The sequence below is a fragment of the Peromyscus maniculatus genome, chromosome 1 (genome assembly GCF_049852395.1).
Source record: "Peromyscus maniculatus bairdii isolate BWxNUB_F1_BW_parent chromosome 1, HU_Pman_BW_mat_3.1, whole genome shotgun sequence".
In the NCBI taxonomy this organism is placed as follows: domain Eukaryota; kingdom Metazoa; phylum Chordata; class Mammalia; order Rodentia; family Cricetidae; genus Peromyscus; species Peromyscus maniculatus.
In genome coordinates, this window is record NC_134852.1 from 122,075,466 (window position 1) to 122,100,612 (window position 25,147).

General features: G+C 37.8%; 1 protein-coding gene across 2 annotated transcripts in view; it reads left to right on the top strand.

The window, feature by feature from the left end:
* The window catches only part of Usp47 (ubiquitin specific peptidase 47), a 90,017-nt gene that overhangs the window by 18,499 nt on the left and 46,371 nt on the right, over nt 1-25,147 (top strand). The window contains exons 2-6 of one of the 2 annotated variants that reach the window (XM_006978594.4): nt 3,302-3,361; nt 10,009-10,212; nt 12,159-12,272; nt 13,977-14,115; nt 21,924-22,020. In XM_006978594.4, the coding sequence (XP_006978656.1) occupies nt 3,302-3,361; nt 10,009-10,212; nt 12,159-12,272; nt 13,977-14,115; nt 21,924-22,020 (614 nt within the window). The remainder of the gene's footprint in view (nt 1-3,301; nt 3,362-10,008; nt 10,213-12,158; nt 12,273-13,976; nt 14,116-21,923; nt 22,021-25,147) is intronic. The other variant, XM_006978595.4, reaches the window with a different exon arrangement.

The following is a 25,147-nucleotide window of genomic DNA, read 5'->3' on the forward strand; positions in this document are numbered from 1 at the left end:
TGCTTCCTCCCTGCCTTTCTTTCCTTCTTTCTTCTTCTTTTTTTAAATCTGTAAAATTTCCACTTGTTTGATTTGAAAGTATTCTATATTTGAGATATATATATATATATATATATATATATATATATATATATATATGTATATATAGATCAGTTAAATTTACCAAGTTTTTTCTTAAGATTTAAATTATAAAAAGAAGTAAGTACATATACAATGCCAAAAATACATAGCTTGGTTCATATTTTAATGATACCTACTCTTAATTAGTTTATCCATCAAATCACATTTGGGATGTTTGCAGTTTTTGTGCTATTTTAAGCAGTAGTAATTGCACATTTCCATGTATGTCTGCTATAACTCAGACAGGAGCTTCTCTAGGAAATGATCAGTAGATAGGTGGATGGATGAATGGATGAGTCCATAGACAAGCAAGCAGGAAGGCAGATGGATATTTCTAAGGGTGAGAGTGGTAGGTTGTACGAATAAGCATTTTCTGTTTTATAGATAATGTAATGTCAAAGTTTCCTGAAAGTGGTGTCAGTTTACATTCACACTAAGACTGAGAAATCTTGAAGTGTGATTTTTTTTTTCAAGTGTCTTTTGGTTGGTTACTACTTTTACACATTTCAGCATTTCTTAGGGAGCTATCCTTTTCTAAGGAGCTGTTCCTGTCCTCAGGAAGCAGGCTTTTTAGTTGCATTTTTGTGAACATTCTTTCCCAAGTCTTCTTAACTTTTTGCTCTTTCTGTTTTGTTAATTTTACATGTCTTCAATTTTAATTAACTTAATGTTCATCTTTGAACTTTTTAACATACTTAAAATTCTTCCAAGCTTAAGATTTTAAAGATACTCTGTAAAATTTCTTAAAGGATTTATAACTTTGGTTTTGCTGTTTAGGTCTTTAATGTACCTGAAATGGTTTGCATGTAGGACATAAGAAATTCTATAAATTTTGATATATTTTCCCCATCTATGAATGGCTACTTACTGGAACCATTTGCTAAAAAGGCCCTAGTTGGCCTGAAACTCTATGTAGACCAGACTGGCCTAGAACTTAGAGGTCTGCCTGCCTCTAGAGGTCCTCGGCTTCCCTCAGGTGCTGAGATTAAAGGCTCTACCATACTTGGCTAAAAAGTTTATCTTCTACCTAACCAAATTCCCAGATATATTTGGTTCTAGAGAGACTATAGTTTTGGCTCTTATATTTAGGTCTTCTATCTATTGAGTTAATTTTTTTTAAAAAAAAAAAAAAAAAAGGTTTTTTGTTTTGTTTTATTTTTTTCCAGAGCTGAGGACCAAACCCAGGGCCTTGTGCTTGCTAGGCAAAGCACTCTACCACTAAGCTAAATCCCCAACCCCTTGTTATGTTCTTTTTAAGATAGAGTGGTCTCATATAGTCCAAGCTGGCCTGGAACTCATTATGTAAATTAGACTGGCTTTGGATTTGCTGCCATGTGCATCGCTTAATTTTTATAGTTATTTGACTTGTATTTTATTCCTTATAAAGAACTTTTCGACTAAGATTAAGCGTGAGTAACAATTTTAATGGAACATCTAGTTTTTTTGTTAAGTGGGAGGAAAAGTCCTGTCTGTTTTGTCTTGTCTCACAGTAGATTATTTTTGGAAATGAAGACAATAGGGGAAGTATTCACTGCTGATCAGGTGGCTACAGGAACTGGGGAGAAGTTTGAGGTGAAAGAAGATGAGTGATAGCAAGAAGATTATGATGGTAAAATGGCGAGAGTTGAGCTGTTCTGATTATCTTCAGCTGTGTAACCACTGTCTTTAAACTACTTCTTTCTCACAGAATAGCAGCCCAGGCAAGACAGGTGACACTAACTTACTTTTCTGCTTTGTGGCATCAACCAGGCAAGGATAGAGCTGGAAGCATCTGAAAGAGTTCTTGGACTGTGTACTGTTAATGCTGGTTGTCAGCTGGGATCTCATTGTAAGGGCATGGATCTGAGAGCAAGCCAGGAGTCTAAAGTCCTTTTTAACCCGGCCTTGGAAGTCATGTTATAGCATGGGAGTCACCAGGCCCACCTCAAAGGACGTGACGTTAGATTCCTACTTTTGCCAAGAGTCATGTCACAGAATTGGGTGCACATGTTTTGAAACTGCCACAATGAAACTTGAGCTAAAGAGGAGATGGGAATGGGGAGTGGGCTGGGGGGAAGGGGAGGGGGACAGGAAGGGGGAGAACAAGGGAATCCGTGGCTGTTATGTAGAACTGAATGGTATTGTAAAATAAAATAAAAGGGGGGAAAAAAGAGGTAAGGCTGTCAAGGGAAAAGCAATCTGGGTACCATGGACAGAAATGCTAAGACTGAGAGTGGCAGTACCTGCCTGCTTGGATTTGTTAATGGCCTACTGCTTCTCACTATGTAAAGACTCCTCCAGGGAATAAGAGCTTTGTTCAGTTACACTCTAGGTAACTAAAGCAGCTTTAACAGATGATTTCAGGTCAGTATTTGTGAAAGATACAGTCAACATTCTCTACTAAACTTCAGTTTTTAAACTAACAGTTCTGGCACAGAAAAGTGAGTAGTAAAGGACAAGAAGCAGGATTCAAATTGTGTCAAACAGAATGATCCTTTTGGTTAGAACCTGAGTCACTGTAAAATAGAAAAGATTTTGGTAGGAAATATATTGAATTGCTAATGATTGCTATTTTAGATTGCTTTTTTTTTTTTTTTTAAACCTTGTCTCCTATAGTCCAGGCTGCCCTTGAACACACTATATAGCTGAGGAGACCATGAACTTCTGGTCCTCCTGATACATCCCCAACCCTGGAGTCACTGTTTGAAAAATGATTACTGCTATTAGAATTGTATTTCTATTGTAAAGGCAAAATGACCTTTAATTCAGTATGTTCTCCTTATTAAGCAAAGGAAGGGGCAAAAGATAAATGTGTATAGAAGAAGTGTGGATATTGTAGACTTGGGGTTTCAAGAAATTGCTTCTTGATTATTGGTAACTTTTATTTCTTTTTGCATACAAGTGTGTGTCTGTTTTCTTAGTTGTTAAAAAATAGGACCTATAGTAAGAAGCTTATCTTAAAGATACCTGTCATTAAAATGTGCCAGTTTCCATGTCAGCCTTACCATCACTGTACCATAGGTTTTCAGTATGCATAGAAGACTGATACCCAGCATTACAGTTGCAACATAAATAATGGATGAATCCTAGATGATGTATAATATTGTAATGATATGTATTTTATCACAAAATACCATTTTCTTTCATTTCACTAATACCTTTATTTTATGGGAATAATTCATTTTGTTCTTGTATGCCATAGGATGTGTTTTGGAGATGCAGACAAAATATCTTTGATGAAATGAAGAAGAAATTTTTACAGGTAGCCTGCTGGTGTCATTGCTTTAGTGTGATAGTCAGCAGAGCAATAACAGCATGCTCGTGTTTTTGTTTAATAACAAAGCATGTCTTAAGTTTTCTGCTTGTTTGGCTATTTTATTCCCATCCAATTTTAGTAGCATAGATGTCATCTTATATGAATTTTACTTCTGGACAGTCCTTTGTAACAAGTGAATACGGAGGAAGGACTGAAAGAAAACGGCAGAGCCCTTTTTCACATTTGGATATTGTATTTGCTTGTTGTTAGAGATATATGTATTTTCTGCACTACTGATAAATAATAGAAAATAAATATATCTGCATTAATAGTACTAGGGATTGGATAACTTAATACCTTACAAAGTTACTGCCTAGAAATTTTTGATAAGATTTATTTATTTGGGAGAGGAACGCTTACTGCTCCTGCATGTGAAGGTCAAAGGACAACTTGTTAGGGAAGTCCATTCTCTGCTTCCATCATGTAGATTCCAGGAGTTAAGTTCAGGTCTTCAGCTTGACGGCAAGTGTCTTTACACACTGAGCCATCTTGCAGGCCCTCTACCTAGAAGAAGTCTTACTGAAGAATTAGATACAAATGTTAGCTTCTGGAGCACCTGTGTTCCTAATAAGCCCAACTTCCCTGTGCATTCCACTCTAACCTTTTGTTCAGACTTCACTTTCCATGGATTCATCTATATCTGTTTTCCCCGGGACCCAAGGGTTGCAGGAGACCACTTAGGAAATGATGACACAGATAACTTGAGTAGGTTAGAGCTTTGATACAGTGCAAAGAGAATCTTAAAAATAAAATCATCTTTTAATGTAATTTAGGATTTTCATCAATCAGCAGACCAAGAATTATTACTTAAAATTGAATGATGTAAATGGGGCTGAGAAATTATATAAATTTCAGTTGCAAAAATATTTATACTCAATTCTCTTTTATCATCTGTAGCAGTGTAGTAATTATGAACAGTGACTAGACAAAGCAAAGACCCAAGACTGCATTTCTTACCTCATAGCAGCTTCTGTACCCAGAAGTAGAGAAATGGACTGTGCATGCCAGCCTGAAGAGAAAATGGGTTGACTGTGGAATGTAGAAGTAAAGAAGACCCTTCACAACATTTTAATTCTTTAACAATTTTCTCTCATAAAAATCAAATGTTAGTAGCTCTTTTTGTTATTTACTACATCAATGACTGAACATATACCATCAGCTATATACCTTACTTTGTGTTTTTAAATACGAAACATCTAAGAACTGTTTTGTTGATTGGGTTTTGTGTCGTTTTTGAGGTACTTGGGATTGAATCTAAGGCCTCACACCTCACACGTACTAGGCAAACCTGCCACTAAGCTATGTCTCCAGCCCCTTTTTAAATTTTTTATTCTGAATCGGTCTCACTAAGTTGCCTGACAGGCCTTGAACTTGGAATCTTCCCGCCTCAACCTCTTGAATTGCTAGAATTACAGAACTGTAGGCCCTGGCCCAGCTTAGGAACTATTTGTTGTTTTTCTTTTGTTGTTTTTCAAGACAAAAAAGCTCAATGTTGACACCAGTAATCTCAAAGTTTGATGGTTAAGAATGTCAAGAAGTAAAGACAAGATGATTTGAGAGAATTATACATTCAGGGTGTACTTAGGATTGCCCTTGTCAGCTACTTCTGTGTTCTCTTAGTAGCAAAGCTGTCTCTGGAAGAAAACAGTATTTACTCTGCAATCTGTATCCTAACGTACTTTTTGCACCAAGATTCTGTCTTGATTTTACCTTTTTTTTTTTTTTTTTTTTGGTTTTTCGAGACAGGGTTTCTCTGTGTAGCTTTGCGCCTTTCCTGGGACTCACTTGGTAGCCCAGGCTGGCCTCGAACTCACAGAGATCCGCCTGCCTCTGCCTCCCGAGTGCTGGGATTAAAGGCGTGCGCCACCACCGCCCGGCTTGATTTTACTTTTTGAGGGTTCCTTTCCAGCCGTGCTGGGAAATTAACTGCTTGTGCAGTGAGTTAGATACAAGCAACAAGCTTCCAATGCAGTTCTTAGGTTGACTGTCAGATGTGTGTGTCAAATAAGTAAATTCAATTGTGACTGTACCTTCCTTCTTGGCTAGGCCTTCTATGTAGGGAACTTTGCCCTTTCAAAACCTCATCCTAAGCTCATTTGTCTTCCTAAATGGAATCTTCTGTAGGCTTTTAGAACTTGTAGTTTTCTTTCACCTTGAATTCTTAGAACTCTTTGAACTAAAGATTTTTGCTCCGTCCCCTAAAGCATAATCTATGCTCAGGTGTGTTCCCACTCCCACCCCACCTCCACCTACCATTGACACATCTTTCTATAATAGTTTGCATGTACCTGACTGTATCTTGCCATGTTTTTGTTACCTGTTGCTGGTAGCAACTTACCCTAGCATTTAGTGGCTTAAAAGAACAATTCATTTATTTACTCAGGATTCTGTGAGATGAAGTTTGAGCAAGGACTCAGCTATCAAGCTCTGTTCCTTGAGGCATCATTACTTGGCTCCATTCATCTGGTAGTTGGCTTTGGATGGAATGTCCAAGAATGCTATTCTCATGTATCACACCTCAGTGATTGCATTCAGCGGCCACTTTGCCTATGGTAGACTGCTAGGGCTTCCACATAGTATGCTAATGCCAAGGTAATCAGATCTCTTACATTAGGACTGCTTAATAAAGGGGAAGTTCCAAGATGCAGAGTGAAGGCTGATGGTTTCTTAAGGCCCAGCTTTAAGTGGCACAGTGTCACACATTCTGATGGTCTTAAACATAGTTACATAGCCAACTCAAATTCGTGAGGAGGGGGAAAATGGAAAAAGAATAGCAAAGAGTCAACATTTTGTAATTCACCTGAAGATAATGCTGAATTTTTCTTTGGCCATAAGTACCATCATTCTAAGGTATAGCCTTAAAATAGGTAGCTGCTCCAGTTGTCTCCAATCTGTGAGATATATTTTTACATTTGAATGTTTGAGAAAACGATTAAATTGATACTGTAGAGGGATTTTGCTCTTGAAAAGCTATTTATTATAAAATTACAATATCTTATTTATGATACTTTCCAATGGAGAATTTTTTTTTTTTTAAACAGGGATTCCAACATTAGGTGAAATGTATGGTGGGTAGCCACATGTTAGGTTTAATTATAGGTGAAATAAAGAACAAACCAGGTAATTGGGTATAAATAAAGTAATGGTTTACAAAGGGCTAGTCTAGACCTTTAAAGAACATTGTATTTGCTTAAATTATACTAGAATTGGCCAGGCAGCGGTGGCACACCTTTGATCCAAGCACTTGGGAGGCAGAGCCAGGTGGATTTCTGTGAGTTCAAGGCCAGCCTGATATACAGAGCGAGCTCCAGGACAGGCACCAAAACGACACAGAGAAGCCCTGTCTCAAACCCCTCCCTCCCCCTAAAAAAAACCAAAAAACAAAAAAATTATATTAGAGTTGAATTCAAGAGTAATATATGATGGGCCTGGAAATTTTAGAAAACAGAATGGTGCAAAGCTTTAGCACATAGTTATTTTTAAAAGTTTGTGGGCTGGGGTTGTAGCTCAGTAGTCTAGCACTTGACTAGCATGCCCAATGCTCTGGCTCAATCCTCAATACTGACCATCCCCCCCCCCCCCAAAAAAAAAAAGCGTAGTCAAATCTGGCCTAGAATCAGTAAAATAGATAAATTTTATTTTTAAAATAAATTTTAAAATAAAATTAATCCATGCATTAAATAATACTTTTCAGCTGAAAGTGATAAATTATAGCCTGACAGAAAAAAAATTCCATGATGTATTTATAAATCAAGAGATGTAAAATAGCTTGTCTACTCTGAAACAGTGACTGTGTCTAAGAAGCCTGAGTGAATGCATAGGAAAAATATTAGAAAGTTGCTCAGTAAAACATTACTGGATGTCTCTTGAGATATAGAATTATAGATCATTTCTGTGTCTTTATTTATACTCTTAACATTTATTTATGTATTTGTTTATTTTATTTACAGACAGTGTTTAGCTCTGTCGGTATGGGAACTCACTATATGGACCAGGCTGGCCTTAAACTCAATAGAGATCTTCCTGCTTCTGCCTGTTGATTGTTGGAATTAAAGGCAGGCACCACCATACCCAGCCCTTAATGCTTTTTTAAAGGGCAGCATAATTGTATGTATAAAAAATAATTATTGACATTAAAGGAAGTAAAAGGAACACATAAGATTAAATTTTATGTTTACTATTGTACAGTGCTCTTCACGTAGGTTCCATTGTGGTGACTTCCCTGTGTGTTCAGGTGGGAGGAGAAGAATCTAGAGTTCTTGTACTTTACTCTCACACATTTTGAGGAAGTTGGCAGCTGAGGATGCATAGGGCAGTGATATTGCCATAGCACCATGGTTAGTATATTACTCTGCAACATTTTCCATATCCAGGGTCTTCTAAGGTATGTTAGAATTATGAAGGCAGATATTTTCTGGGTGTGGTAGGGCATGCCTTTAATACCAGCACTTGTAAGGCTGAGTCAGGAAAAGTTCAAAGCCAGCCTGGTCTAGGATATGTTTCCAGGCTCTGTCTCAAAACAAACAAATAAAAAACATAAACCAACCCCCCCCCCCAAAAAAAATGTTTAGTAGTTGAAATTATTTTGAGTTCATCCTTTTACTCTGGACCAGATTTTTTTAATTTTATTTATTTTAATTTTATGTGCATTGATATTTTGTCTGCATGTATGTCTGTGAAGGTATTGGATCCCCTGGAACTGTTACAAACAGTGTGAGCTGCCATGTGGGTGCTGGGAATTGAACCTGGGTCCTCTGGAAGAGCAATCAGTTCTCTTAACCGCTGAGCCATCTCTCCAGGCCCCAATTTTTTTAAAGGGTCTGGTTTATGTTTCTTAATTTTGATTTCAAGTGTGTGATATAATCCATTCTGTGTGTTAATGTCTACTTTAAATACACAGTTGAAGGCTTTTCCTCCTTTTCAGGGGCATGTTAATAATACCCTCTTTTACAGTTTTAGTTTTTATAGAGAGGGTATTTCTCATTTTCATTTTTAAGTATGTTATTGTTAGTAATTAAATTTTTTACTTGTCTAAAATGTGGTGCTAGCCGATCTGTTTTAAATGTTATACTTTTATAGCAATGTATTTCTGTTCTTAAAAGGATTAATCTTAATTTATACAATCCTTTCCAAGTCCAAAATTGACATTGCAGAAACAGATTACAATGATTTTACTTTATTTCACCTAACATAAACCTTGTGGCTGTCCTGTTGTCAGTATTAGTCAGTGATATTATTAGTTCTTATTTTAAAGTAGGTGATATGGACATAAGCAAAAGGTTGAAGTTGATCCTGTTAAAGACAAAGAAGGAATTCTTGGAGCTGGAATTAATCACAAAGTGGTAGAGTATTGGCTAGCATGCAAGAGACTTTAAATTCAGTGCAGTACCACAAAGTAGGAGAGGTGAGAAAGGGAGAAGAGAGGAGACAAGATATTTGGGTAGAGCACCAGAATGTGACAATTGTGTTTCTGAATAGCCTTTTGTAGGGATGGCCAGAGGCCCTCTAGGGAATGCAAGCTAGTATTAGAATGGAGCTAGTATTAGAAATACTATTTTGGATTGAAGGAATATGAGATTGAAAGATGCAAACTTCTCAGAAAGCTGTTGCCATAATTTTGATAGGAGATACTCTTGATTATAGTCGGGAACAGAGCAGCAAGGGATACCTGAAAGTAGACTAGACTAGATAGAGTTTGGTGCTAGTGGCAGGTAAAGAGGAGAGCTGAAACTGGAAGACACTTAGCTTGGCTCTGGTTTCAGAAACTTGGTAGGTGTAGGTGGCTCTTGTTGATCTGGCCATTTAGATGAGGAGGAGAAAGGAATTTCTTCCACTCAAGCATCCGGTATGTTCACATACAATTGATGTAACTGCTAACACCATGGGAAATGGAAGATAAAAATCAGTATTTTCAAGAGCTTAAGGGGGCGTGTATGGCATATTTTGGGTTTTGTTTTGCTTTGAGAAAGATTTTTTTTTAATTTTTGTCTTGATAATTACTGATGGAAGGAGAATTTATAATAGAAGGAAGGAGAATTTATACTCTAATATCCAGATTGATAGTTGAAAAGACTTGGTATTGACACATTTTTTAAAGATCAAACTTGGTAATTAAAAAAATTATGTATATGATTTGCTTGCATATATGTCTAGACCTATATGCCTGGTGCCCAGGGAGGCCAGAAGAGAGCACTGGGTCTCCGGGAGCTGACTGAGTTACAGGTGGTTGTGAACTGCTCAGCATGAATACTGGAAAACAAATTCAGGTCCTGTAGAAGCTCTTTTAACATCTGAGCCATTGCTCCAGCCCCAAATTTTGTAATTTTTAACTTAAAATTTTCATGGCTTCTTGGCTCTGTTGCTTTATAACCTTAAAGGTAAAAGCAGATATCCACGAGAATAACTACTTTTCCAAAGCAACCTGGTGCTTACGTTTGACATGATCTATTAGGGTGTGTTTCAGACAGAGTAAAACAGTACAGAGGATATACTGTCTATGGGTCATTTACAATGATCATAAAATTTATAGTTATTTATAATTGTGTTTTTCTTTAAGAATATTAATTGAAAATAACTAATTTTTTACATTTCAGATAGAAAATGCTGCTGAAGAACCAAGAGTCTTATGTATAATACAAGATACTACTAACTCAAAGACAGTGAATGAACGGATCACTGTAAATTTACCAGCATCTACCCCAGTCAGAAAGCTCTTTGAAGATGTGGCCAACAAAGTAGGCTACATAAATGGAACCTTTGATTTGGCGTGGGGAAATGGAGTCAATACTGCTGATACGGTAACCCTCAGACCTAAAGCATCTGCTTAAGCTGCTAATAATAATGTCATAGCTATGATTACTGCAGTTGTTAGTGGTGATTAAGTGAAAGCCTGGACATTACAGTGCCATTTATATGGTTATCAAAAGTGCAGTGCTGAGTGAGACGCTGTGACTGGTCCCTCTTCCCTTGTGGAGTCAACAGTTGACCTGAAGTTTGCATAATATCAGGTCATCAGTTTTGTATTCATAAAAAGGTGGTTATCATAAATATCAACTGAAGAAATTTTCCATGTTTACTGAGATAATCATTTGATATTTTTAATAAAAATTATTAATAAGATCACTTTTTTCCTTTTATTTGCATACTTATGTGTATTTCTGGGCATTTTTTTCTGTGTACATTTGTAATGTGTTACCATGTAAAACTCTTTAACTACCAAACTCCAAAGTTTCTAATGTATGCAGTCTCAGGTGTGAACTTTTTTTTTATGTCTCTGTCCTGTTAACTGCTTGCTTCCTTTGTGATCTGTTTCTATTTCTTTGTTGCATTGCCTCATTTCTTTCATATTGTAGCATCTCCTCAAAAGCTGAGTGATTCTTGTTTTGTTCATCTTTATATTCAAGAATCTCCACAGAAGCTGATAAAATTTGCAGTATTCAGTTTCCATTTTCTTCTAGAAGAGATGGAGCATCCTGATGTCAGTCCCATTTGACTGTGGGGTTGAGAGTTGCCCAGCATCTCCCTGCATGGCTCTGCTCTGCCTTAGTGACTGTAGTGCCCATGCTTTTGCTTTGGCAGGGAGAAAATAAGTTCCATTGCCCACTGCTTAGTCTGAAGAGGAAAAGGAGAGGCCAGAATGACAGAATGCCTTTTCCCATTTTTTCAGCTTGGTTCCCTGGCCTCAGCTCTTGATCTTTGCCTAGTGTTTCCTATCACCCTTATGTATTTCCTTCCACAGCTGTCTCCTGTAGGCACTTTGAGCCCTGGGTTTCCTCTAGGTTTGTTTTTTTCTATAAATCATAACTGTTTTCTATTTTTTAATTTCTCAGAATTTCTGGTATGTTCTGGTGCTGTTGTGAAATTTTTCTTTAAAAGTTTTTGTTGGCGTTCATGGAGTTTAGAGGATTATTTGGTAGACATGTGATTAGGTCACCATATGATCCAATCCTGTATTTGTTTTTACTACAGTAGTAAATGAGTTAGGTGAAGATTATTGAAGAAGTGATCATTTCCATCCCCCGCCCCCATACCCTCTTGAGTCCTGACAGTAAAGTGGAAATAGATAGCATTTCCTAGTTCAGCCTTCTCCTTAATGGGTTATATTAGTGTACACACACACACACACACACACACACACACACACACTCACACACTCACACACTCACACACTCACAGTTATGCTGTATATTTTGTGATTTGGGGTGAGACAAGGTTTCACTCTGTAGCCCCAGTAGAATTTGAACTTGACTGTGATCCTCCTGCTTCAGCTTCCCAAGTGCTGAGATTACAAGTGCTAGCTACCATCCCTGCTTTGGTTTGGATATTCAGTATATTGCTTATCTGAGAATTCTTATACTCAAATATCAAATATTTTGTAGTTTTAGTTATACAAGCTTTTTAAAAGATCTTTATGAAAATCTATTGCATTGCATATATTTTAGAAAAAGAACCAGTGTATATATACAAAGTGTATTGAATTTGATGAGTATTATATATAACATCAATCCCTTAGCCTTTTCTTTAGGATTTTAGATGTTAGAGAATGTGAGCCTCTGGGATGCCCACAGCATATGTACTATTAATTGGGTTTAGTGTGTGATAGATGAGTTCATTCAAAACCTGGCTGAAAAGAAATTTATCCAAGTCATTACTGAAAAATACTACTTTCATGAAAATGTGTAGGTATTTGGTGTTTTATTATCACAATTAATTTTTCTTATAGTCTAACATTTTTTACCCATAGGCACCACTGGATCACACCAGTGACAAGTCTCTTCTTGATGCTAATTTTGAGCCAGGAAAGAAGAACTTTCTGCATTTGACAGATAAAGATGGTGAACAGCCTCAGATGATGTTGGTGAGCTATTTAAGAAGACTTAATATCCATAATTTTTGTGCTCTGGGAATGTAGTTTTCCAGAGGAAGAAGAGATGTACAATTGTATGATAAATGATTCCTTTTCCTTTTGTGTTCATTTGCTATAGTTATATGTGATGGCATGGGTGCATCAGGTATCCACAGCACGATTATGCTTAGTCTGTTGCCATATTGAGACTACTGCTGTACAGGGATAGGAAAGGCCCAGATTAGAATACCATAAAGGCCTGTATTTCCATGGCCTTTCCTTTAGTTAAGTATAAAACTCATCAGCTCTTTTGTTATTTGATGGGAGACCATTTCCATTACCACTCCCTGACACACCCCCAGCCTCATCTTTTTTGAGTTGACTAATATGTCAGTTATATGCTTCTGTTGATTTAATATTCACTTCATTTCAGACTTACTTGAACAGGCATTCCTGTCTAGCCTAGTAGCCTTACAGATTAGCCCAGTGACTCCCAATTGGAAGAACATTTTCCCAGAGTTTTGACTTTTGGAAAGGTATAAATATATAAGTTATAAACACTGTATATTCAAGATACTATTTCTTTAACTAAAAACTATGGTGGGGGCTGGAGAGATGGCTCAGAGGTCAAGAAAAAAGGTCAAGGCTGCTCTTCTAGAGGACCCAGGTTCGATTCCTACCTAGCTCCCACATGGCAGCTCACAATTGTGACTCTAGTCCCAGGGAATCTAATGCCCTCTTCTGGCCTTCTCAGGCACTGCATTCATGTGGTGCCCAGACATATATGCAGCTGTACTCATACACATAAAATTAAAAAATGAAATCATTTAAAAAAAAAAAAAACTATGGTGAGTAAATATTGTTTGATGGTTACAAATTCCAGAGGATGTAGGTTTAAAAAATTAAGAAAACCTGTCTGATTTGCCTAGCTGTTTTACAGACTGAAGAAACTAAGGCTCAGAGAATATGGACTTTTTCAGAGCCCTTCTCTTTACTAAAACTTGCTCAGGACAAAATGTTCTTTTTGATGGCCTTCCGTTAGAAATCTGTTGTGAGTAAAGACGTCCCTTTGAGCAGGAGATGGTAATAAGCAGTATGTCTGTGCCAAAACAGCACTCGAGTGTGCCACTTGAGCACCCGGAAGCTCATTTCTCGTTTTGTGGTATCACAGGATTTTGATTGGTCTTGGGTGACTCCGAAAGCATAATTAGCTGTTATTGTAGAGCTCTGGCTTCACAGTTTTAGAGTTGTGGTTTCAGTTGCTTAGTCACTGTTCTTGCTCTGTCTTAATTGCTTGTGCTGGTTTTGTGCCCTTTAATCCTTTTCAATATATTACACATTAACAGGAAGTTTCTCATTAGAGACTGAGCAGCTCTCCTCTAAGCCAGCAATTCTCTAACTTCCCTCAACTGCTGGGCCTAACTTATGACGTAAAAATGAATGTTTAGGTGCTCACTCAGGACTTCATAGTGACACATCTCATTTCTTCATGTACATAAAACATTTTAAAGAGAACTTTTAAAAAAAAATCTACAAAGTTAAATTATTTGAAAAGGGTCAGGAGCATTGGTTGGTGTTGGTGCTCTGAGTGAGACATCTTTCAGAGTTGCCTGCAAGAAACCCAGAGCACTGGGTGTCTGGTAGGATCAGTCACAGCATAATTTAACTTTTTCTCACTGTTGCTAGTCAGTAAATACTGGTTATGCTGCATTTTAGGAGGACTCCAGTAACGTGGACGACAGCATGCATGACAGATTTATAGGTCCACTTCCAAGAGAAGGTTCTGTGGCCTCTACCAGTGATTATGTCAGCCAAAGCTACTCCTATTCATCAATTTTGAACAAGTCAGAAACTGGTAAGACTTATTTATTGTTGTGTAACATAAAATCATAATCTCAGCAAGTTCAGGCCTAATTGAATTTCTTCATTTCATCAGTACAAAACTGAAACCTAGAGCAAAATGACAGCCCAGCAGCAGCAGAGTCAGCACTGTCAGGCTGTGTGCTCTTCCTTCCCTCAGCCCCTTGCTGTCTTTACTGTACTGTCACTATCTTTATTTATCCACAAACTAGAAGATCCTGGATATTGTGTTTTGAAGAAAATTGTTTTGGGAACATTCGTTCCCTTTAAAGTGTAATCTGACATTTTTGAAGTCAGCTTCTCTGGAAATGAAATCTTCTTTTCACCTTTTAGATTAAGATGGGCTGTGAGGAATGTGCTTCAATGAAGCAGACGGAACACATTAATTTTATTGGGTCTGCTGTATCTTTTAGTTTGTTATGTTTCAAATAAATTAGATCATTTAAATTTTTCTGTTAGGGCTAGAGAGATGGCTTAGTGATTGACAGTACTTGCTCTGGAAGAGGACCTGGGTCTAGTTCCTAGCACCTATATGGGGCTCACAGCCATCTGTAACTCCATCCAGGAGATCTGATGCCCTCAATTGACCTCCACAGGTACATATCTGGTACACATAAACATACATGTGCATTCAGACAAAACACACATATATATAAAATAAAAAGAAATCTTTTAAAAAATATGTTAGCTTTGTTTCTGAAATATGGTTGAGCCTAGATTATTTTTAAGTTGTTGGGTTTTTTTTTTATTATTTATTGTAATGTATATAGGTGTTTGACTTACATGTGTGCATCACATGTGTGCATTACCTGCTGAGGGCAGAAAAGGGTGTCTGATCCCCTAGGACTAAAGTTACAAACAATTGTGAGCTGCCACATGGGTCCTCAGGAAGAACAACCAGTGCTCTTAATCTCTGAGCCCTTTCTCCAGCCCTAGGTTATTAAAATTTTATTTCAGTTTACTGGGCTAGCTTTATATGAAGGTTTCATTCATTCATATATATGTGTGTATATGTATACATATATATATATATATATATATATATATATATATATATATATATATAAGATTGGTTATTACCTTATGAATGTATTCTAAATACTTGTCATGTATTTCATCTTAGACCACACCTTTTCCATTAGGAAGTATTTTTCATGTTGAAAGAAATAGAAACAAGTACAGAGAAGTCTTTTGTGCAGCTAGTTAATGCTAAGCATGGCTTTAGAATCTTTCCTTTTAAAAATTCAAGAAAGATTTTAAATATTACATTAAACATCTCTCTTAAATAACAGGAAAGCCATAGAGTTACATTCCAGGCTTTGTTTTAATATGATCTGTAATATTACATTTATTATATTTTGTAATTAGAACTTAGAATTATTTTCTCATAGCTAATCATTGTGAAGTTTATTTGCTCTGGTAATAGCAATAGGGTCTATGGTGTTTGGTTTCTAACTTCTGTTAGTAGATATTGGCTGCATACCTCCCAGGGTAAAAAAGAATGTGGAATTATTTCAAATTATGGCACATAGTAAAACTACTTGTAAAGTCACAAGAATTTATCTCTTCAAAAGTCATGTAGAGGTGATTGTTTAAAATGTAGCTTCCAGGGTTTACTTCTCAAAATGCGAGTGTAACTGAACTGAATCAAGCTAAAGAGCTTTAAATTTTGCTTTAAAAAAGTGCTGTGTAGATTGTTCTGAGATTGCTGGGATACTTTGACAAAGTTCCAGATTTAACAAATCTGAAACAAGATTCTTGAAATAATTTGCTATTCAGTCTGACAATTGATTCAGTCTTTTATATGAAACATTTATAGAATGCTGTGTATTAGATCCAACTTCCTATTCAGTTAATTTATTGAAGTTAAGAAAATGGTTTTTAGAAGTGTTTGTTACTTCTTTGTGCAATAAAGCATGCCATTTGTCACACTGTGTAATTAAGAATCACTACAGTACTCCATATAGTAACCACTTTTAGTTATTTTGCTCATTTTGCTCATGGGTGATGGGGATTGGAGAGATTTCTCAATTTGTAAATTACTTGCTGCATGAGCATGAGGACCTGAGTTAACTCCCCATGTTATTATTTCTTGACATAATTTGATTCTCAGGGCTGATGACTGGAACATTTGATTTAGTTCAGTCTTCCTGTGTTATATATGATGTTTAAAGTGAAAATGCTTATATATTTTCATCTTAATTTAAATTTAGGGAATAAGATTATTTGCACTCTAATAAGATATACTATAGTAAATGTGTTACTCTTGATATCTTCTTAAATACCATGTAATATCCTTTTATATCTTGGTACCAAAGTATCCTGACTTTCTCTGAGAAACAAAGTTCACCTCATAGATACTACAAAAGAGAACTTTTTAGGTGGCATTGAAAAAAAAAAAAGAAATAATTTCCAACTAAGCAATCTTGCCCTCTGTTATGTATTTTTGTTGTTTTTATTTTGCCTTTTTTAATGGAGAGAAACTCAAAGCAATTTCACTAAAATCGGGAGCAAGACAGGCTGCCCCCTTTTTCCATATCTATTCAATTTGGTACTTGAAGTTCCAGCTACAGCAATAAGGCAACTAAAGGAGATCAAGGGGATAAAAGTTGGAAAGGAAGAACTATTGCTAATCACAGATGATATGATAGTATATATTAGTGACCCCAAAAATTCTATCAGGGAACTCCTAACAGTTGATAAACACCTTCAGCAAAGTGTCTGGATAAAAGATTAATTAAAAAAAAAAAATCAGTAGCCCTCCTATATACAAATGACAAATGGGCTGAGAAAGAAATCAGGAAAACAACACCCTTCACAATAGCCATAAATAATACAAACTGTGTTGGAGTAACTCTAACCAAGCATGTGAAAGACTTGTATGACAATAACTTTAAAGAAAGTTAAAGACTTTAAAGACTTTAAAGAAAGTCTTTAAAGTCTTTAAAGAAAGAAATTTGAAGAAAATATCAGAAGATGGGAAGATCTCCCATGCCCATGGATCAGTAGAATTAACATAGTAAAAATGGCCATCTTACTAAAAGCAATCTACAGATGCCATGTAATCCCTTTCAAAACTCCAACACAATTATTTACAGACCTTGAAAGAACAATACTCAACTTCATATGGAAACCAAAAAAACCAGGATAGCAAAGTACAATAAAAGAACTTTCAGGGGTATCACCATCCCTGACTTCAAGCTCTACTCAAAGCCATAGTAATAAAAACTATAATATTAGCATAAAGACAGATAGGTTGATCAGTGGAATTGAATCAAAGACCCAGATGTAAATCCACATACCATCAAAGACTTCAACATAAAACCAGAAATACTGAGCCTGATAGAAAAGAAAGTGGGGAACAGCCTTGAACGCATTGGCACAGAAGACAACTTCCTGAACAGAACACTGATAGCACAGGCACTAAGGTCAATTAATACATAGAACTTGATGAAACTGAAATGCTTATATAAGGCAAAGGACACCATCAATGGGACAAAAGGACAGCCTACAGAATGGGAAAAGATTTTCACCAACTCCACATCTGACTGAGGGCTAATAACCACAATATATAAAGAAATCAAGAAACTAGACATCAACAAACCAAATAATCCAATTTTTAAAAAATGGGGTACAGATCTAAACAAAGAATTCTCAACAGAGGAATCTCAAATGGCCAAGAAACACTTAAAGAAATGTTCAACACCCTTAGCTATCAGGGAAATGCAAATCAAAACAACTCTGAGATTCCATCTTATACCTGTCAGAATGGCTAAGATCAAACATACAAGTGATAGCTCATGCTGGTGAGGATGTCGAGGAAGGGAAACACTCCTCCATTGCTGATGGAAGTGCAACATGTACAGCCACTTTGGAAATCAGTATGACTGTTTCTCAGAAAATTGGGAATTGATCGATATACCTCAACCCAGTTATAACACTCCTCGGCATAGACCCAAAGAACACTCTGTCTTACTACAAGGATACTTGCTTAACTATGTTGCTCATAATACAGAAATTGGGAGCAACCTAGGTGTCACTCAACTGAAGAATGATGTCTTAGTTAGGGTTTCTGTTGCTGTGAAAAGACACATGACCACAGTGACTCTAATAGAATGAAAATATTTAATGGAGGCTGGCTTACAGTTTTATTTACAGTCTATTATCATCATGGCAAGAAGCATGGTGGTGTGCAGATAGACCTGGTGCTGAGGAAGGAGCTGAGAGTTCTACATCTTGATCCATTGTCAGCAGAAGACTGTATCCCACACTGGGCATAGCTTGAACATATGAGACCTCAAAGCCCATCTCCCCACAGTGACACACTTCTTCCAACAAGACCACACCTACTCCACCAGTGCCACACCTCCTAATAGTGCCACTCCCAATGGGCCAAGCATTCAAACACACGAGTTTGTGGGGGCCATACCCATTCAAACTAACACATTCCACTCCTTGGCCCCATAGGATTGTAGCTATAACATAATACAAAATGCATTTAGTCTAACTTCTATCACAGTATTAATGATGTTTAAAAGTTCAAAGCCTCTTCAAAGATTCATGCAGTCCATTAACTGTAATCCCCTATAAAATCAAAATCAAAAAACAGATCACATATTTTCAACATGTTAATGGTACAGGATGTACATTACTGTTCCAAAATGGAAGAAAGGGGAGATAGTGAAGAAATACTGGATCAAAGCAAGACCAAAAACCGGCGAGGCAAACTCCAAACTCGGCATCTCTATGTTTGATGTCAAAATGCTCTACAGATTTTCAATTCCTTTCAACTTTTTGACTGTAACATACTTCTTTCTCTTGGACTGTTTCCACCTCCTGTTAGCAACTCTCCTCAGTAGATCCCACAACTCTGGCATCTCCAACATTTTGGTGTGTCCAAGGCAAGCCAGGTTTTACCTGCACAGCTTCACACAGTCGCCTCTATAGGCCTCTGTGAAGGGACACACCTGATATACACCTAACCTCAGTGGCTTTCCTTAGTCACAGAGGGAGACTATATAATCCCTTTCTTCTGTTCTTGTCTCTAAAACCAGAACCATGTAGCTGAAGCTGCCAAGTTCTGCTGCTTGCTGGCTTTGGAACATGCCCCCCTCATTGAATTACATCTTCATCAGCTTTCTGTGTTTGATGGTTGCCTTCATTGCCTAAGCTTGGATATGCTGGAACTCGCTCTGTAGATAAAGGTGGCCTAAAAGTCATAAATCTGCCAGCCTCTGTCTTCTGAGTGCTGGGATAAAAGGTGTGCACCACCACACCTAGCCCTAAGCTTTTCTTTAATTCCTCTTCACTTTTAATTCCTTTTCACAAATTGGAAGCTTAGCTGAATGGGATCTTGCCTTGAGGTCACAACTCCTTTTATCCCATTTCTTAATCTGTTTATCTCCTTGAACACAGGATTTAGCTCCATTCCACTTCCTGGTGCCCCTTTTCTTATCAAATTGTACATTTTGTATTTTCCCTTTCTCAGCTTGCTCCTTTAGATCTGTATAAGAGTGACCACTAATAACCACACAACATAGTCAATACTAGGCTGTTTTGAGATTTCCTCTGCCAACAGAATTAATTCAAAACTCTTCACTTTAGCCTCAGGCTGACTTTTCAGACAAGGGCAAAAAGCAGCCATATCCTTTGCCAAAATACCACAAAACTGTCTCTAGGTCACATGCTAACATACTGAAACATCTTGAGCCAGGCCCCCACAGTTCAAGTCAACCTCAGCACCACTGTCTTACATGTCCCTTCTAGGATGGCCCATTAAGCCTCATTTAAAGCGTTCAACTGCTTTTCTAATCCAAAGTCCCAAAGTACTTTTCCTCCAAATAAAAACATGGTTAGGCCTATCCCAGCAATACCTCAGTCCTTGATACCAACTTCTGTCTTAGTTAGGGTTTCTATTACTATGAAAAGACACTATGACCACAATTCTTAGAAAAGAAAACATTTAATGGAGGCTGGCTTTCAGTTTCAGAGGTTTAGTCCGTTCCCTTCAGGGCAAAAAGCATGGCAGTATGCAGGCAGACATGGTGCTAGAGAAGGAGTGAGAGTTCTACATCTTGAACCACAGGCAGCAGAAGACTATGTGCCACACTGGGCACACCTTGAGCAAATAAGACCTCAAAGTCACCCCCACAGTGACACACTTCCTCCACTAAGACCACACCTACTCCACCAAGGCCACACCTCCTAATAGTACCACTCCCTATAGGCCAAGCATTCAGACACATGAGTCTGTGGGGACCATACCTATTCAAACCACTATAAATGGATAAAGAAAATGTGGTGCATTTACCCAATGGAGTGTTGCTTAGCTGTTAAGAACAATGACATCATGAAATTGGCAGACAAATAGATGGAACTAGAAAAAAAATCATCCTAAGTAAGGTAACCCAGACCCAGAAAAACAAACATGGTATGTACTCACTTCATTAAATGGATTTTAGCTCTCAAGTAAGGGATAGTCATGCTACAGTCCACAGACCCAGAGAAGTTAAGTAACAAAGATGGCTCAAGGGGTGGGGGGGATGCATGAATTTCCGTGGGAAGGGGAAATAGAATAGATTTTTATGGGTGGACTAGGGACAGGTGGGAATGTGAATAGGAAAAATCAAGTAGGCAGGAGGGAAAGAATACTGGAAGAGACAACTGGAATTGGTGGACATTTCGGGGACAAGCTAGAAACAGTGCAATGGAAATTCCCTGGAGTCTATAAGGGTGACCCTAGCCAAGACTCCTAGTAATGGGGAATAAGGAGCCTGAATTGGCCATCTTCTGTAACCAGTCAGGGGTTCCAGTAGAGGGACCAGGATACCAACCCAGCCACAAAACCTTTGACCTACAATTTGTCCTGCCTGCAAAATAGGCTGGAGTAAAGATGGTACAGAACTTGTAGGAGTAGCCAACCAATGACTGGTCCAACTTAGACCCACACCATGAAGAAGGAACCCACACACCTGACACTGCCTAGTGGGCCAGGAACTAGAGGCTGCATAGGCCAGAGACACAGGAGAGAACCAAACACGACTGGAAAAAAAGTCAATGAAATGACTCCTAATGATATTCTCCTATACTCCTTTACCTGAGCATAGCATAATCATCACCAGAGAGGCTTCATCCAGCAACTGATAGTAGCACATGCAGAGACCCACAGCCAAACATTTAGGTAGAGCTTGGAGAATGCTGCAGAAGAGGGGAAGGAAGGGGAAAGTAGGAGCCAGAGGGGTGTAGGACACCACAGGATCAGCTAAGACTCACAGGGGCTCACAGAAACTAAAGCAACAATCAGGGAGCCTCGATGGGTCTGACCTAGGTCCTCTGCATAGATGTAATAGTTATGTAGGTTGGTGTTCTTGTGGGACTCCTAACAGTGAGAGCAGGGCTATCTTGCTCTTTTGCCTGCTTTTGGGACCCTTTTCCTCCTACTGGGTTGCTTTGCCCAGCGTTGGTATGAAGGTATGTAACTTAGTGTAACTTGTTATGTCATGTTTGCTTTAAAACCCTGGGAGGCCTCTTTTCTGAAGGGGAATGGCAGAGGAGTAGATCTAGGGAGAGGAGAGGGTACTAGGAACAGAGGTTGGGGGGGGGGACTATAGTTGGGATGTAATACATGAAAGAAGAGGAAATTTAAAAAAAAATTTTTTAATTTGCTCAAAAAAACAAAAACCAGTAATTTCCAACTAAGCAGTGTTGCCCTCTGTCTTTTCTTCGTTCTTTTCCTTTTTTTTTTTTTTGATAGTGTTTTTGCCTAAGTGCTGATTTGTCTATATTTATGTTTTCTCTTTAAAGGTTATGTGGGATTAGTAAACCAGGCGATGACATGCTACCTGAATAGCCTTTTGCAAACACTTTTTATGACTCCTGAATTTAGGAATGCACTATATAAGTGAGTATTTGAAAAAATGTTCTAAGCATAAAAGTATAAGTTTTAAATAATAAAATTGAATTTACCTTCTTAGACTTACTTATAACATTTGAGGTATTTCTTACTTTGTAAGCTGACTTCTTGAATTTTTTTTTTTTAAACTGGAGCTGAGGACCGAACCCAGGGCCTTGCTAGGCAAGCGTTCTACCACTGAGCTAAATCTCCAACCCGACTTCTTGAATATTATATATGAACAAAAATCTTCTGAAAGACTGACATATGAAAGCCATAGAGAGAGAGAATTAGAAATGACTGGATAGAAAAGAATCAAACTGATGAATGTCCCCATTCATAGCTTCACTGCTTTCATAGGGAAAGGCATGTCTGATTTTGAGAGAATCCAGACATGTAACCTGTACATTCATTTTCTTCCCTCTTTCAATTTAAGAATTCAGTGATATTTTTTAAACTTATAAGATCTCTAATTAAAATACAACGTAGCTTGTTTGTTTAAATGTGTATGCATGTTTCTAAGATTACATAAGATACTTTAATATGCTTTATAGATGCATTTACCATTTACCATGTCTGGTAAACTCCAAATTAGCCATTAATTTTTGTTGAGTATTTTCTTACAATACAGTTTATGTGCTTTTGCTTAGCATACTTAAGGTATGTGTTACTTAGAATTTTTTTTTTTTTTTCCGTTTTTTTGAGACGGGGTCTCACTATGTTGCTTTGGCTGTCCTGGTACTCAATATGTAGGCCAGGCTGGCTTCAAACTCACAGAAATTCACCTGACTCTGCCTCCCAAGTGCTGGAATTAAAGGTGGGTGCCACGCCACCCAACAATTTAGATTCTTAAAGTATGAGTAAACAGATTGTTTTTCTTTCTCCTGTTCCTTTTGAGTGGCACCTTTGAAATCATATAAGTATGTATTTAAATTCTTTATAAAGTTGTAATGTTATTGGTTGTGTTGTTCACTCGTGATCTCATGATCTCCCCCTACACTCATTTGTAATTTTGTTCTCTGAATTTGCTTGTAGAAGCAGAAATGTTTTCATTCATTCTTATTTGTTGCCTGATAATAATTATATTCTAGGCTCTTGGGGGGATAAAGAAGGAGTAAAAATAAGATCTCTGTTTTCAAGTAATTTGCAGATCTTTCTATAATAACCATCTGTGTGTTGTGAAATAATTTATTTAAGTAATATTTAGGGTCAACTAAATGCCACAAGAGCTGAGAATGAAGGGATATTGATGAAACATGGAGAAATAAATGGCTTAGTGAAATGGATAGGTCACAAAGTAGGTATGTTTTGGCCAGGTTGACAAAAAAAGAGGACATTGTAGACAAGGAAACTTTTTAGAAGTCATAGTGAATAGTAGTTAGTGCTCCCTAAATAATGTGTTGGGACTGTTGGGAGTGCTTTTATATACCCACCCAGTTCTCGGAATAGCTGTGAATTATCTGCTTTTGTTATCCCCATTTTATAAAAGCAGTTCCTAAAGACACTGATACTGCTGAGGCCACACTTTAGATGCTGGGACCCAATCTCTGTTGCTCCTGTACTGTAGCTGGTGGCCATAAATAGAGTGGGTTGCAGAGGCCCCTAAATAACCACAACTGTCAGCACACTGGAAGGCAAGGTTAAGGATAGGCTAGGGCCTGCTGGGAAGGTTTAAGTAGTCCAAGATGATTGCCTGCTGCAGCAAATTTTGCCTGGGGCTATGCATCCCAGGTATTTGTTTAACTGTGGGTTCTAATACTCTGAAGGTGGCCTACAAGTTTACATCTCTGTAGAGAAAAGAGTACCCCAGGGCTATTGAGGCAGCAAGTAGACCTGGGACACTGACTGCATACCATGAGTTCTATTAGACACCAAGTTCACAGTGTTAATAAGACGAAGTCCCTCCTGCAGAACTTTCATTGAGAACACGTATAAATAAATTCATTTTACAAGCCCAGTATGTCAGGAAGGTAATAAAGCGAAGTGGAGAGAGTAACTTCAGGAGGAAGGATTGAGCTGGGTTACAGCTTTAGACAGTGAGGAAGGGAAACAGCCACAAGAGCAGCTTTCATGGGAGCCTGAGAGCTGTAAATACAGAAGCCTTTGGGAGCCAGTGAAATCCACTGTGAGGAGGGATGAAGGTTACAACATGGGTTCAAAGAGAAGGACTGGATCTTTTGAGATTGAAACTGTAGGTGGAAGTTTACAACCCAAGTCTGAGAGAACTGACGTCTAAGTATAAACCTAGGGGGCTTGCACTGGACTGCTCAGAAGAGCGCCACAATGAAGAAGTTGTACTTTCATTCCTTGTGCCCACATAGACTTTGTTGTTGACTTTGAGGCTTGTGATACATTATATGAATTGTTAGAGAAGCTTATGTTGTGCAGTTTGAAAGAGTGTTGTGAAAGAGATCCTTGGGAGGTTCTGTCATTAAACCAAGCCTGGATGTATGAGGTCAGCATGGTGATTGTGGGTGGGAGTGAAAACTGTGAGGACATAGCAACTTTTTTTATAGTAGTAAAAGAAAGGGAAGAATTGAATGTGCCAACAAAGTGTCTAACTGTAGGTTGGTGAAATTGCAAGTCCTAACGAGATTTACAACCTCTTCAGGTTGTAATAGAATTTGAGATCCTGTAATATCAATTCTAAGAACCTTCTATGAAGAAAGCTAACAGGAGAGCTGGTGACTGAGTATAGAGGAGGGGGAGGGTTAAAGCACTTGTGATCTCAGAGATGGCTAGAGAAGTAGATTAGAGGCTGAAGGACTTGCCCATGGGTAAAGGAGGCAGGGCCATAGAAGTACGACCTCGGTCCTGAGATAAGAAAAAATATTGAACATTTAACAGAGGAATGTAATCAAAACCATTTGTAAACTGGAAATAGGAAAATTAATAGTCAATCTTCCTTTTGAAACTAAAAAGGAAGTTGGAAGCAGTAGAGTAATCTTAACATTGCCAGTATCAGACAGGATACCATCAATAATGTTCTTGATGTTTGGGGCTTGGCATTTTGTTTTATTAAATGCAGCCTCCCTTAAGAACTCCTGAGTGTATTAACTAACAGTGGGTTACCCAGTCTTTCTCTGCCATGTGATCCTAAGTTTTTCATCTGGGGAATTCACTTGCTGAGGCAGTC